This window comes from Lissotriton helveticus, chromosome 9, assembly GCF_964261635.1.
Source record: "Lissotriton helveticus chromosome 9, aLisHel1.1, whole genome shotgun sequence".
NCBI classification, from domain to species: Eukaryota; Metazoa; Chordata; class Amphibia; order Caudata; family Salamandridae; genus Lissotriton; species Lissotriton helveticus.
The window spans coordinates 232,099,402-232,113,301 of NC_136070.1; the positions used below are offsets into that span (position 1 = coordinate 232,099,402).

The 13,900-nt window shown below is 48.7% G+C and overlaps 1 protein-coding gene across 2 annotated transcripts in view; it reads left to right on the plus strand.

Moving 5' to 3' along the window:
* The window catches only part of BUB1B (BUB1 mitotic checkpoint serine/threonine kinase B), a 317,125-nt gene that overhangs the window by 88,290 nt on the left and 214,935 nt on the right, over positions 1-13,900 (plus strand). For both annotated transcript variants that reach the window (XM_078659779.1, XM_078659780.1), the window contains exon 9: positions 10,157-10,374. In XM_078659779.1, the coding sequence (XP_078515905.1) occupies positions 10,157-10,374 (218 nt within the window). The remainder of the gene's footprint in view (positions 1-10,156; positions 10,375-13,900) is intronic.

Genomic DNA, 13,900 nt, shown 5'->3' on the forward strand with positions numbered 1-13,900 from the left:
CGGACCTCTGTTTGAGTCTTAGGGGGCTCCTAGGCGATGATAGCCTCAATCTTTGCCTGGAGGGGCTGCACCGTCCCTCTGCCCACCAAGTGACCTAGGTACACCACCGTTCCCTGTCCGATCTGACACTTGCTGGCCTTGATGGTCAAGCCAGCCTGTTGCAGGGCATGAAGAACAGCTTGCAGGTGCTGCAAATGGTCCTCCCAGCTGCTACTGAAGACAGCAATGTCGTCCAGGTATGCAGCAGAGAAAGCTTCCATTCCAGAAAGGACCCTGTTCACCAGCCGCTGGAAAGTGGCAGGGGCATTCTTGAGCCCAAAGGGCATCACACGAAATTGGTAGTGTCCCTGAGGTGTAGAGAAGGCTGACCTTTCCTTCGCCTCCTCGGTAAGGGAAATCTGCCAGTACCCTGAAGTTAGGTCAAAGGTACTTAAGTACTGAGCAGCTCCTAGCCGGTCAATAAGCTCATCCGCCCGTGGGATGGGATGTGCGTCAGTTTTGGTTACTGAATTCAAGCCTCGGTAGTCCACACAGAATCTCAATTCAGGTGTGGTGCCTGGTGGGGCAGCTTTTGGTACCAAAACCACCGGGCTAGACCAAGGGCTACCAGAAGGTTCAATCACCCCTAGCTCCAGCATCTTGGCGACTTCACTTTTGATGCTGGCCTTCACCTTGTCCGACAGCCGGTAGATTTTAGATTTCACAGGTGGGCTGTCTCCTGTGTCCACGTCATGGGTACACAGGTGGGTCCTACCTGGGACAAGGGAGAACAGAGGAGAAAATTGCTCCAGGATCTGGCGGCAATCACTCTGCTGTTCAGGAGTCAGGGATGGCGAGAAAATCACTCCCTCCACCGACCCATCCTTTTCTTGGGACGAGAGAAGATCAGGGAGAGGTTCACTTTCTTCTTCCTCTGCTCCATCGGTTACCAGCATTAAGACAACCTCGGGCCTCTCATGATGTGGCTTGAGGCGATTGGCATGCAGCACCCTGTGGGGCTGCCTCGGGGTCTTAAGATCCACCAAATAGGTGGACTTCCCCTTTTTTTTCCAAAACCTCAAAGGGGCCTGTCCAACGGTCCTGGAGGGCATTTAGCTCTCCAGGTTCCATTACCCACACTTTCTGTCCAGGCTCCAGTTCCACTGGGTGAGCGTTGTGGTCATACCACTCTTTCATAACTGCTTGGCTGGCCTCCAAGTTGTCTGAAGCCTGCTTCCACAACTTAGCCATTTGGCTCCGGAAGGCCAGCATGTAGCTCACCACGTCCTGGGGAAGCTTCCTGGGAGTCTGTTCCCATCCGTCTTTCACCAGGCTGAGAGGTCCCCTTACAGGATGCCCGTACAAAAGTTCGAAGGGGCTGAAGCCCACTCCCTTCTGTGGCACTTCCCTGTAGGAAAACAAGAGACAGGGTAGGAGGATGTCCCATTTCCTCCGCAGGCTCTCAGGTAGACTCCGTATCATACCTTTCAAGGTTTTGTTAAACCTTTCCACAAGACCATTGGTTTGTGGGTGATAAGGAGTGGTAAACCGATAGGTAACGCCGCACTCCTTCCACATAGCCCGCATGTATGCTGAAAGGAAGTTAGTCCCCCTGTCGGACACGACCTCCTTGGGGAAACCCACTCTGGTGAAGATCCCCATCAGGGCCCTTGCCACTGCAGGTGCAGTGATGGTCCTCAGAGGTATTGCCTCTGGGTACCGTGTGGCATGATCCACCAAAACCAGTATGAACCGGTGTCCAGCTGAAGTTGGTGGATCCAATGGCCCTACAATGTCGATGCCCACCCTCTCAAAGGGGGTGCTAACGACAGGTAGTGGTTCCAGGGGAGCTTTTAGCTTCACCCCAGTTTTCCCACTGGCTTGGCAAGACACACACGTCCGACAATATGTATCCGACGCCACTTTCATTCGAGGCCAGTAGAAATGGGGGACAAGCCGGGCAAAGGTCTTGTCCTGTCCTAGGTGTCCTGCCAATGGTATCTCATGAGCCAGTTCCAGTAAAAAGGCTCTAAAGCATTGAGGGACCACTAAGGCCCTGGTTGAACCATGTCCAGGTGTCTTGGGCTCACTGTAGAGGAGTCCATCCTCCCAGTAAATCTGGTAGCTCCCTACAATGTTCCCTGCTGCCTGGGCTTTGGCCTGTTGCCGCAGCCCCTCGAGAGTAGGACACTCCTTCTGAGCTTTGCAGAACTCTTCCCGGGAAGGACCTCCCTCCACATGCCATTCAGTAGGGATGGGTAGGTTCTCCAGGGAAGCAACATTCTCCCCTGTGGACTCCAGATCCACCTCCAGCTTTGCCATGGTATAAAATTACTCACAGGAGAAAACCACGAAGTGACCTGAGGTTAACCTCCACCCACCACCAGAAATAAATTTAGAAAAAACAAAAATTAGATTAGGAGGGCCGCAGGGAGAAAACTCCAGGTGGGGTCCCGTGGTTGGCACTGCGTTACTACTAAGTGAGTGTAAGCACAAATCCGTGATCCCACCGCTGAAACACCAATTATGTTAGACCTAGGGTATCCTAGACTACATAGGGTAGCCTGGCACAGTAGTGGTTACAGCTAAACTCAAGGCGTTGGTTAAGTGCTTACAATTCCCACTCACAGTAACCCAGTAATTAACCACTAAAATAAAAGACACAACACCAATTTTGGAAAAATACCAGTACCTTTTATAAAAATAATGTTCTTTCTTGTTCTTGTTTTAAATAAAAGCAGTACACAAATAATTCAACACAGTTCTCATAGATATCAAATCACATCCAATACTTTTCCCAGTTAGTACATAAGAATCAAAGGTACATCACATTTGAGATAAGTTGCTGTCAATGTTACAGAATACTTCTCCACTTAGTAGTTACAGAAAGGAAATTTCACTCCACAGTTTCAATATGCTATCTAACAGAACCCAGGCAGGTACATTACCCCTCAGCTCTTAGCCTTCAGCTCAGCTCAACAGACCTCTACCACAGGTGTGGTTCTTCTCAGCATATACCACCAGTTATGTGGCTAAAAGAAGACAAGGTAAAATTAACAAGGCTCCCCCTTGGTCAATTCACAGGCTACACCTTACTGGTGGAGGATCTGCCTCCTCAATAAATAACAGGCTGTAAGGGTTTCTACTCGTGAGCCCTGTCCGCTTCTGACACCCTAGAGCTCAACCTGTAGCCTTCCCATGTTAGGCACACGTACTTGATGCCTCGTTTTTCCCTGCACACCGCTCTCCCCCCTCCTCTTATCTAGTTGGGAGATAGATTTCAAGTGGTCTGGGCGGATCAATAGCCCAATTCCTCGTATTTTGGACTTCTGGCGGCTTCACAGTTAATTAGCTTGTTCTCAGTACCGCCTTTTAGTGTCCTTAGTCACCCGGTGCTGCCGCCTCCCGCTCCCTTCACTTCACCCTGCTTACTTCGTTTACGGGGACACCGGCTGGAGTTGCTCGATCAAGTTCTAGCCTTCGGCGTCGTGGGTGAATGCTCCGTAGGCGGGGACTGAAGAGCGTGGGGCCGCCCGGTTTGCCGCGGTCTCACCGGCGAGTCTGTTGGTGTTCTCGATACTCCGCCGATGAGGTGAACGGCGCTCTCGCTCCTCCGCTGTCGAGGCATCCGGCGCTTCCCCTCTTGGGCTCCGCCTCTTCCGACCGGCGGGTTGGCCTTCAGGCGCGCCTCCTGTGACGCCGCTGGCTTCCTCCGGCTTCCGGACTCCGCCTCTCCTCCAGCGCCGCCTTCCTCCGCCGACACAGAGAACAACTGGACACTTCTTTCGCGCTTGAGACAGACGGTCAGCTAGCGCTCTTCACAGGTAGGGGGTCTCTGTTGTTTTCACCGCCTTTTCCCACAAAACAAGTGCCAATCACTTAGTATCGGAATGTGACTGACGTCCCTCAGCCGGGTGGCACCGCGCTGATTCGATGTGCTTCAGGGTTGCCCACAGCCTTCAGGGCAGGTATGCAGGACACATCAGTGGGGTCGCAATGTTGCAATTTACAAGGGTCTTCTCACAACATGACCCGGTCTCTTCAAACTAAACACAAAGTCTCTGGTCACACTTTATGGCTGGTGTGACAGTGGGGTTCGGTCAGCCTGAAAGGGGGCACTTCCCAACACGCGACAGCCGGCCCACAGGTCGATCTGGTCACCTCTGGTGCGCAATCCTCCTCCACAAGTCGCCTCTCTCCTCACTGGTCACTCCTGAGACTACTACAAAATGGCTGCTGGTCACTGGCCTTTTATAGGGTGGCCTGAGACCTGCAGAAGTCACTGGATGCTTCTAGAAAGTTCCTTATGTTAGCCTATGGCCTGTTCTCCAGTAGTGTCCGTTATGGCAGTTGGTGGACACCATTTTAGGTTTCTGGATGTCCCTAGATTTTCAAGGGCCTGACTAGGCCTCACAGGTTATGAGGGAAAACTGGCGTCATAGCCAAGGAATACCTAGCCCCCTGACAGCACTGAAAAATCTTGGTGGACATATATGTAAAAAATAAAAATAAAAACTCTGGGAGGCTAAGGGGGACAAAAATAAATAATAATGGTTAGAGTATCCCCAGAAGCAGACAGGTCTAACAATTGTTCTTTCATTATTTCATTTGTACAGGAGACAGGAGGGGTATTGAGAAAGGGAATTGTGGCTTACCCATACAAGTAGACATGATGCACTATTTATGGTATGTGTATGGTACCTTTTGATCTACCACAGAAACAACCGTTCCCATTAACCAGAAGACATTGAATGGTGTTCGTTTTGTCATTTCAGCTGGGTACAGTTCCTCTTACCTCCTCCAACCACTGTCTCCAATTGGATTAGATCTTTGTGTATTTCCCTTTACAGGTATTGCTCAGCCACGGTGGGGTGTTGTTGGTTAAGGGACGGTTATTGTAGAAAACAACTGCTTAGAGTGAGGGAGATAGGGTGTTCTAAACTCTTGTTCTTTGTTGTTACAGATCTCCCTCCCAGCTGTCCCCTTCCTTTCCCGCGCCCCGCTGTACTATCTCGGTTGTTCGTTTCATTGCATATTGGACTCTGAGGTAGTTCGGTAGGGACGGGTATTGGACTCTCAACACAGCCCCGAGGAAGCCTGAAGCCGAGCCTGATAGAATTATCGGCCCAAGGATTTTACCTCTTCTTGGCTGTGTTGAGTGTCGCCATGACTACCTTAGAGGATGTTCTGGCTGCTTTGGCCTTAGTACAGGTGGAGCTGGCAGCGTCCAATAGAGAGGTCGCTGCCTCGAGGGCGGAGAACGCGCAATTGCGGGCCAGGGTGGATAGATTGCCCATAACTACCGCAACCACAGGGACTACAAGTGGCTCTTCCCCTACCACTTCCGTGGTGGTGGAGATGCCGGCACAAATACCTCTAGCCCCACCAGAACGATACTATGGGGACATTAAAAAGGTTCAGGTGTTTATGACACAGGTTCAGATGCACTTTATGTGCAAACCAAAAATGTTTGCCACACATCAAGCGAGAGTAGCTTTCCTTATTTCGTATTTAGGAGGGGAAGCTGCACAGTGGGCTGTTCCAATAGTCAGAAGGGATGACCCCCTCCTATATAACTGGGACGATTTCAGGGAAGAATTTGAAAAAACATTCGATAGGAGGGCAGAGACCTTCACGGCGGACAGAGAGCTGTTGAAGCTTTAACAGGGATATGCCGATCTTGTTACCTATCTCAACAATTTCAGAAGACTCGTGGCCGAAACTGATTGGCCGGGAGCCAAGAGAACAGCCTTGTTCTATCAAGGCCTTAGTGAGGAAATGAAGGATGTATTGGCGCAGATAGATCCTCAGCCCCGTAACTGCTCTGCCTTAATAGACCTAGCCTTACGCTTGGACCATCGCATGAAGGAAAGGAAAGGAGAACATAAGAAGAAGGAAAGAACAGTGATGCCTTATGAACAAGCCGGTAGCGGGGAAAAACCGGCTACCTCCTCTGAAGCGATGGAAGTAGAGGCGGTGCGAGCCTCATTAACCACTAGCGAAAGAGAACATAGGCGCAAACAAGGATTGTGTCTCTATTGCGGGAAGAAAGGCCATTTCCTGCGTGAATGCCCGGTGAAACCAAAAAGTAACAGGTTTCGGGGAGGACAAAGTCTCGCAGGAGTAGCAGAAAAAGAGTCGGGAAACTCCACAGCTTGATGGTGGATGAAGGGAAACCCTCAAGCACACATCATCCCTTCACTCACCCCGAAGCTAGAAGAAGAGCGGAATCATCTCTTTTTGCACATGATCATGGTGATTGATGACGTGAAACAAGACGTACATGTGATGGTTGACTCTGGGGCTACGGGGTGTTTTATGGATTATACCGAGGCTCGTCGATTGGGAGTAAGACTCGTACCCAAAAACATACCCGAAACGGTCTACGCCGTAGACGGTAATGAACTGCAGGCAGGTCCCATAAAATACCATACGAGGGAATACGAAGTAGTTTATGAGAATTCTCATCATGAAAAGCTGGTATTCAAAATCATAGAAGCCCCACAGTATGGGATCATACTGGGTCTCCCATGGTTACAGAAACATGACCCTGATATACGTTGGACCGCTAAAACGATCCAGTTTCTTTCTCAGTATTGCGTTGAACACTGTATGTCGAAGAGGCTTTCCCAGAGGCGTTCGACCCTGAAATTGTATCTGATGAGGCACCATTTTTAGGTTTCGCCTGGCGAAAAGCTTACCAGTATGGATGTTCGTCCCGCCTCTGTTTCCCATTGGCTAGCTCCATAAATGGACGCTAGCCATTGGGAAACAGAGGCGTCCATCATTCTGCGAGGCGACTCGTGGGCGTTTCTGAGAATTGTTCTCATCCGGCCCCTTTTAGGACGTCAGTGCGGCGGTGGGCGGGGTTTATTTTTTTGGTTGTCGAAGTTTCTTTTCGTCATTCCGCGGCCGACCGCTGCCGGAGGAAGTCCAGGTGAGTGCTTTCCGTGTGCCCGTTCATTCCCGCACCCCCCTCCCGCTGTCCGTCTTCCCGTTCCTGCCCCCCCCCCTCCCGCTGTCCGTGTCCCACTTGTAAATGCTTGTTGGGTATTGTTTTCCCTTCGGGTCCATCTCTCTTGCTTTTCTCTCTCGCTCTCTCTCGCTGCAGGTTTCGTGCAGTGTTTTCCCCTCCTCTTCTCTCTCCCATGCACTCGTTTCCTTCCCACTGTACTGCTGCACCCACCTGCCCTCGTGCTGGGTTCTTCAGGCCCGGCTCCCGGCCGAGCTTAGGCCGGAGGCAGAGCGTGTACTGAGGGCAGCTCTGGCCCGAGTGCGCATTGAAGACCAGAGCGTGCGCCAAGAGCTCATAGAGTGGAGGGTGGATATCTAGATGCCTCATTGCTTTGATGTCCCTCACCTGACGGGTGCATTGTGCACTCAGGGCGTGCGCCGCGAGGACCATTTTCCTATTTACACAAAGGGGTTTACAGTAGGTGCCCAGGGCAGAAATGCGTTCTGAGGGAAGGTCGGCCGTGAGCACTCAGGAAGCACTTAGGGAAAGGGTGTGCACTGAGGTTCAATAACACACATTGTATTCAGGAATGGTGGGGGTGGGGGGGGCATGGCCTGTGTGTTGTTTTGGGGGGGGGGGAGGTCATAGTGCACCATGGGTTCCAGTCGTGATGATTCTGCCCCGGGGCTGTGTTTGGTCACTGTTTTCTGGACAGGGGATGTGTCCTCCGAGTGGGCCAGGTTGGGGGTCGGAGTATGCACGGAGGATAGTATTGTGCAGTCGCCGGCTGTGCTCCTAGTCTGCTGCTGCTTCTGGTCACAGTGGGGGGTAGTCTATCGAGTATTTTCTGCCTCGCACGACTAATCGGATTTGGTTGGGAGTCTTGCGCTTAGCCTGTGGTGTAAATGACGAACAGATGGGAAATCATTGTTAACTAAGTGGCCCCGCCCTGTTTCCATTGTGTGCGAGTGGTGGCTGAGATGTGTACATCGCAGGGTCCGAGTGCAGCTCTGGCCTGTCACAACATCATCGCTCGGGCTTCAGTGTTTATAAGGCACTTACACGAGGAGCTGGGCGCAGGGTGCAATCTGTCGGTATTCTGTGTACCTGTCTGCCCATACCTTACTCTGTAGATTGAGTGTGTCTGTCCTTCTGTCTGTCTAACTCACTGCCTGGTTGACTAAGGGCTACGTGTCTTTCTACCTGCCCGCTGCATTACCTACATATATGCCAATATGTTTTTCCTGTCTAGTTGCCTTTAAGTTTCCTCTTTCTCTGCCTGTCTATCTAGATGCATCGTACTTGGCTGTCTGTCGGTATATTTAACTGAAGTGCTAGCCTACATACCTGCTTGTCTCCTTACCTGTATATATAGCTGCATGTTTACCTGTCAGTCCCTCTCTCCTTGTGTCTGTTTTCGTTCCCGTCTCCATGTCCCTCTGTCTCCATCTGTCTGTCTGTCTGTCTGTCTGTCTGTCTTCCTATGGCCTACTTCTTTCCCTGTCTGACTATTTTCTGACTGCCTCTGTCCCTCCTTATTTCCCTACCTACCTATATGCCAGCATGTCAATTGTGTGCCTTTATATCTGCCTGGCTCTCTGTTTCTTATGTCCAAAAACCTGTTTACCCATCTGCCTGCATGCTTGTCCAACCTTCTAGTCTATCTCTCAATCTGCCTTTACGCTGTGTCTCTATCTATCTGGACTCTTTTATTTGTATGTGTTATGATGTGTGAGCTGTGAAGCACTCTCTCCTTGCTTTATAATCCTTGCTTTATAATGGTCGAAGTTTATTCGGATGCGTCGAAAGGTGTTTGCATAAAATGATTGGTACCAGGTGGTGTCTTGATGCCAAACCACTGACTCCTGGAAGCAGGCACCGCTTTTGATGCAGTTGGTGTTCGTTTAGTATGTTTCACATGGTTTACAGGCTTATTTGCCAGTAATGTGAAATGCCACACCGTTATGTTGCCTCCCACTCCACAGTTGCTTCAAGTGACAAGTAATCTTTTTGAACAGTGAATGAGACAGGTTGTCGCGACTGTCATCTGAATGTACATTTCTGTGGATGTATACCACAGACTGGAGGAATGAACCCTGGCTTCAGGGAGCCTGTGTGTCCAGCATGCAAGGACGATTGCAGGTACAATGCAGGCTGCCAGTCGCACTAAATCTGCCATATCTTATTGCTTCCACATGTCAATCACAGCATCTGGCTACCCCAGGGGTCTGTTCAAGTTAGGATCCGTCTATAGCTGATTTACTCAAAGATTTGATATGACAGTGGATTCATGCATTCAGGGTTGTCTCACTCAAGTGTGTCAGTGGAGGCATGTATTAAGTATGGTCTCACTCAGGTGTACCAACAGATGCAGGCAGTGAGAATGGCGGCAGCCCAGGCAGAGTTGCAGCCCGTCCTGTGCTTGCTTCACTGCCTCCTAGCTGTGCTTGCTTCCCTGCCCCCTGGCTGTGCTTGCTTCCCTGCCCCCTGGCTGTGCTTGCTTCCCTGCCCCCTGGCTGTGCTTGCTTCCCTGCCCCCTGGCTGTGCTTGCTCCCCTGCCCCCCGTTGCTCGTGCTTGCTGTCCTCCCCCCCCCCCCTCCCCCTCCTCATTGCTTGTGCTTGCTGTCCTGCCCCCTCGTTGCTTGTGCTTGCTCTCCTGCCCTGCTATTGGCATTGTAAATGACAATGCCATTTATTTATGTTTAAAAAAAAAAACATAAATAAAAATGTCATGAGCAATGCCAGTAGCTCTAACTTTTGCAAAGGCGAAACCATTGCATTGTAAATGCTTGTTAGAAGAGGCTACTAAAGAAGCCTCCATGGAAGTTGCTGTAGCATTACCAGGGAAAACATTTTTTTTTACTTTCACTATTCTCCCTTTTCCACTGCTCTTTTCGTCCTTCTTATCCCCCTCATTTTTTTCCTCTCTCCTCCCGCTATCCTATGCCACCTTAATTGATTTTTTACTGAGTATTCCTTTCTGTCTACGCTCTCCCAGTTTGTCATTTGTAATGTTCACATGTGTTTCTGTTCCCAATCTTACCACAAATGCAACCCAGATGTAATCAAGATCTGTTGGCTTTGCCGGTGATTGTTAATTTTCTGATTTACCAGGGCATGTGTGAGTTATACGTCTAAGAAATGTACAATAACGGTTTCTGATTTACCCATGCTAGATAGACATTTCTGTTTTATGTAACAAGCGTATTTTGTTTCTCTCAGGACACCGTGTAAAATTAACCCCAGTTTAACTTGCGTCTTGAGTGCTCGGAAAGCGACGAAGGAGGAGGATCCGCTGCAGAGGGTGCAGAGTTGCTCGCAGAACAAAGAGGAGCAGGCGATGTACTGTAAATCCAAAGTCAATGCTGGCTTGGAAGAGTTTTCCTTTGAGGAGATCAGGGCTGAATCCTATTTTAAGAAAATGCAGAAGAAGAGGGAAGGTATGTGTTCAACTTGAAAAAGCCTTTGAAAAGTTGTAGTAGGGGAAAGTAATGTTTGCCTTTTGTGATGTAAACGAAAAAAATCTTAAACCCGGTTAGAACTATAGCACCAACAATACCACTGGCTACAACTGTGAATACATTTGGTTATAGCTACTGTTGCGTGTAAGTCTCCACTTGGGAATGTTTAAACCTGCTGACAGGTACTAGTGACTGTCTTGCTAGAGTTTTCCATACCATATTCCATGCAAAGATATTTGACGCTTGTATAATTACAATATAATTTTCAACAGTAGGGGAATGATTAATTTATAATCAAAGGATGTTGAATTTCTCTTTGGAAGATCTACTTGTCCAAGAGACGAAATGCACTGAAATCTACCTGCCTGGGAAGAAATTCACTAACTCCCTCTAGTCCCTAAATCAGGTTGATGGGTCGGCCCATACACAATACTGGTTTATTCTATTGAAACTGCAAAGTGAAATTAAATAAATTAGTTGCAATAATGGTAAAGTAAAAATTAGAGGGCTGAGGTAGTCCTGGGTATGGTACTGGTGTATTTTAGAAATGTTTCAAAAGTTTAGGTTTCACTTGTTTAACACAACTACTCAGCTGACTTAAAACTCATACTATCAGTGCACTACTGTGAAGGAGCCAGATCAGGTGAATTTAAAAGTATTAACCACGGATTATACACAAACAATTGCAATAGTTGCTCTAACCTACTTATCCTGTGGAGGGGCGGCATCCGGAGTCTCCCACAGGGACCCCGCTCCATCGCATAAGAGTCTGAGACAGGGTGACCAACTAGCAGGGGTGCAATTTCAGGACAGTGAGTGTAAAAATCCAGGTCAAAGGGTCAAAATTGAAGACAAAAATTCAGGTCAGAATTCAGGACGAAAGGTAAGTTTTACCGACCCATCAGGGAAGGTCGCGCAATATTACATAAGTAAATAGACAACCAATACAAGTAAAAAAAATGTTAATATGAGGTTGAGACAACCTTGCACTGCATCTGTTGTGTGTGCGAGGGAAACTTAACACCTGCGTTTACATATTAAAAAACTAAGAAAAAGATCAAAGCTGAAGGCCTGATCCGACCCATCATCCCAAGGGGATGTGATGTGTAAAAGCTTAGGGTACGGGGATGTGTGTATGGGGGAGGGGGGTGTTAAAACATGAAAATAACAGCAGCACAAATGCAGAAACTGCACTATTGGAGCAAAAGAAATAAATAAGGGACAATTGTATTTGTACCATTATCACTGCTTGTGTGACAGTTTAAGAGGCTAACAGTAGATGCTCCTGGGTAACATGGCCAACATGAAACCTCTACCTCCCCAGAGCTTGGCCCCTGGTGAGGTGACAGGAGCCCATAAAGAAAAGCAGTTTGCCATGCCCTGGGCTCTGGCAGGAGGAGGCCCAGCAGATGCTGTGACTGCGCAGAGAGGCCCATTATCATTCTGTATGTGATAAATGGGCTGATAGCAGTCTGTGCCAGGTCAGAGAGGGTCTGCTGCAGGACACTGATCACAGCAGGAGCACGAACTGGCCCCTGCAGTGATTGTTACAGAACTCTCAGGCTGCTTGCAGGGGTGCAGCTGCTCCAATGTCTGAAATTACGGATAAAAGACGTCCGTGAAAGAATGTCTCACGGACAAGAGGCCCAAATAACGGGCAGTCTGACATTTATGGATGGTTGGTCATTCTAGTCTGAGATCACACTGCCCTTCTGGACTTTAGGATACAGTAAGGGCACCCACGCCAGGGACCTGTCTCTCAGGCCTAGCCTTCCCAGCCCCGCATAGAGGTAGCCCCAGCCCAGGCTGTTGAATGATTTTTCAATATTTGTGGTAAAGTCCCCCGCCCAGGCCTGCTGCGGCTATATTGAATGCTGTACACCTCTTTGGAACATCCCGTCTGGTCATTGTGGACGAGCCCGGGCATATATATATATATATTTTTTTTGCAGAGTTTTATATAGCGCGAACTAGACCCGAACCGAATCAGGTATCGGAGCGCTTTACATATTTTCCAGTTACGTTACATGAGGACACACTTTCATTTTAGGCACGGGGAGACTAAGTGATTTGTCCAGAATCACAGGAGGTTTTGGCGTCGTTACCGAGACTCGAACCCAGATCCCCAGGTCCGAGGTCGAGCGCCCTAGCCGTTAGGCCAAGCTGCGTCGCTACCATCCTGCTCAACACTTTGTAATCAACATTACTCATGGATATGGGCCTGTTCAACGCCCAATCCTGTGTCTGTCGGCCCTCCATTACACACACTGTCTGTGGCTGTATTAACCCACTGAGTCCAGCATTTTGCAAAAGCCAGAGCATCTATACTAGGAGAAATATGTTGCTTGTAGTCATCTATGTGTGTTGAGTTTTGGTGTCATTTGTGAAACTTGTAGAGTGTGCTCCAAACTTGGCACCTCAGTATACATGCAGGAGTATAGGATTGCAAGTAGCATATGTAAACCAGTCGATGATTGCTGCTTAGGATACAGTTTGGTCCAGCATTTGTGATAAAACCAGGTCTTGTTTTTTTTTCTTTTCTTTCTGAATTCTCAATCATTGTAGATGGCCTTTATTCTCTGTGAGTGAATTCAGAGATTGCATGTTTGTACTAGGCAGTTTTGTGGGATGGGGGATTATCAGCAGTGTTCTCTCCAGGTGAACGGAACTGCTGGTTTCGCTTTGACCTCAAGCCAGTAGTCCAATGTCAACTGGACTTTTACAGGGCCCATCAGAATTTCGAGGGACTGCGATCCCTGTGGCCAAAGTTGACCCACCGAGCCCTTGTACTGAGGAATAGCTAGAGGATGCCCCTCACCCCCAAATCTATCACACTGTGTCCTCTGCATCCTACTGCATATTCAGCATCCTATTATCCTTTGCTTCAGTACCACTCCAGAGAAGTGAGTGACAAGTTGCAATTACCACTGGAACTGGACTTTGCTAGTCTCCCTGAGCTAGTCTGCCGGGATGGCCTCCCAAATTAACTGGAAGTGACCACACTCGCCTTTGAAAAAATTTCCCCCCAAAAGTTCTAAATTTGTGGTACTTGTCAGTGCTTGTTTTTGATGGAGTAAAGCACTGTAATTTATTATTTCTCCAAGTATTTATATCTCTAGAACCCTCTGGTGGATTTTGTTCGTTTTGGTGTCTATAGATTTTTAAAGGTTGTCTTTTTTTGTTTTTGTGTAAATTGACTTCTGAGTTCTTGAACTGTTTCTTCCTTATTCATTTGTCTTTGTGCTTTTTATATGCTTTACACTTGTTCTTTTGTTAAAGCCAGATTGCTAGAAGCCACAGCTTCATAGGGTTGAGCTAAGGTTTGACAAACAAGCCTTTCTGATGGATACATCTGCCGGTGGATGCCTCACCTTTTGAATTACCCCCATGCGCATCATTCCACAGAAACTTTTCTCCTTAGCTCTCCCAATTCGACGAGGACGTCACAATGGAATGCCTCCGCGTGATGTCATCGGAGCCTTAAGAAGACCTTGTCGGCGTGCTG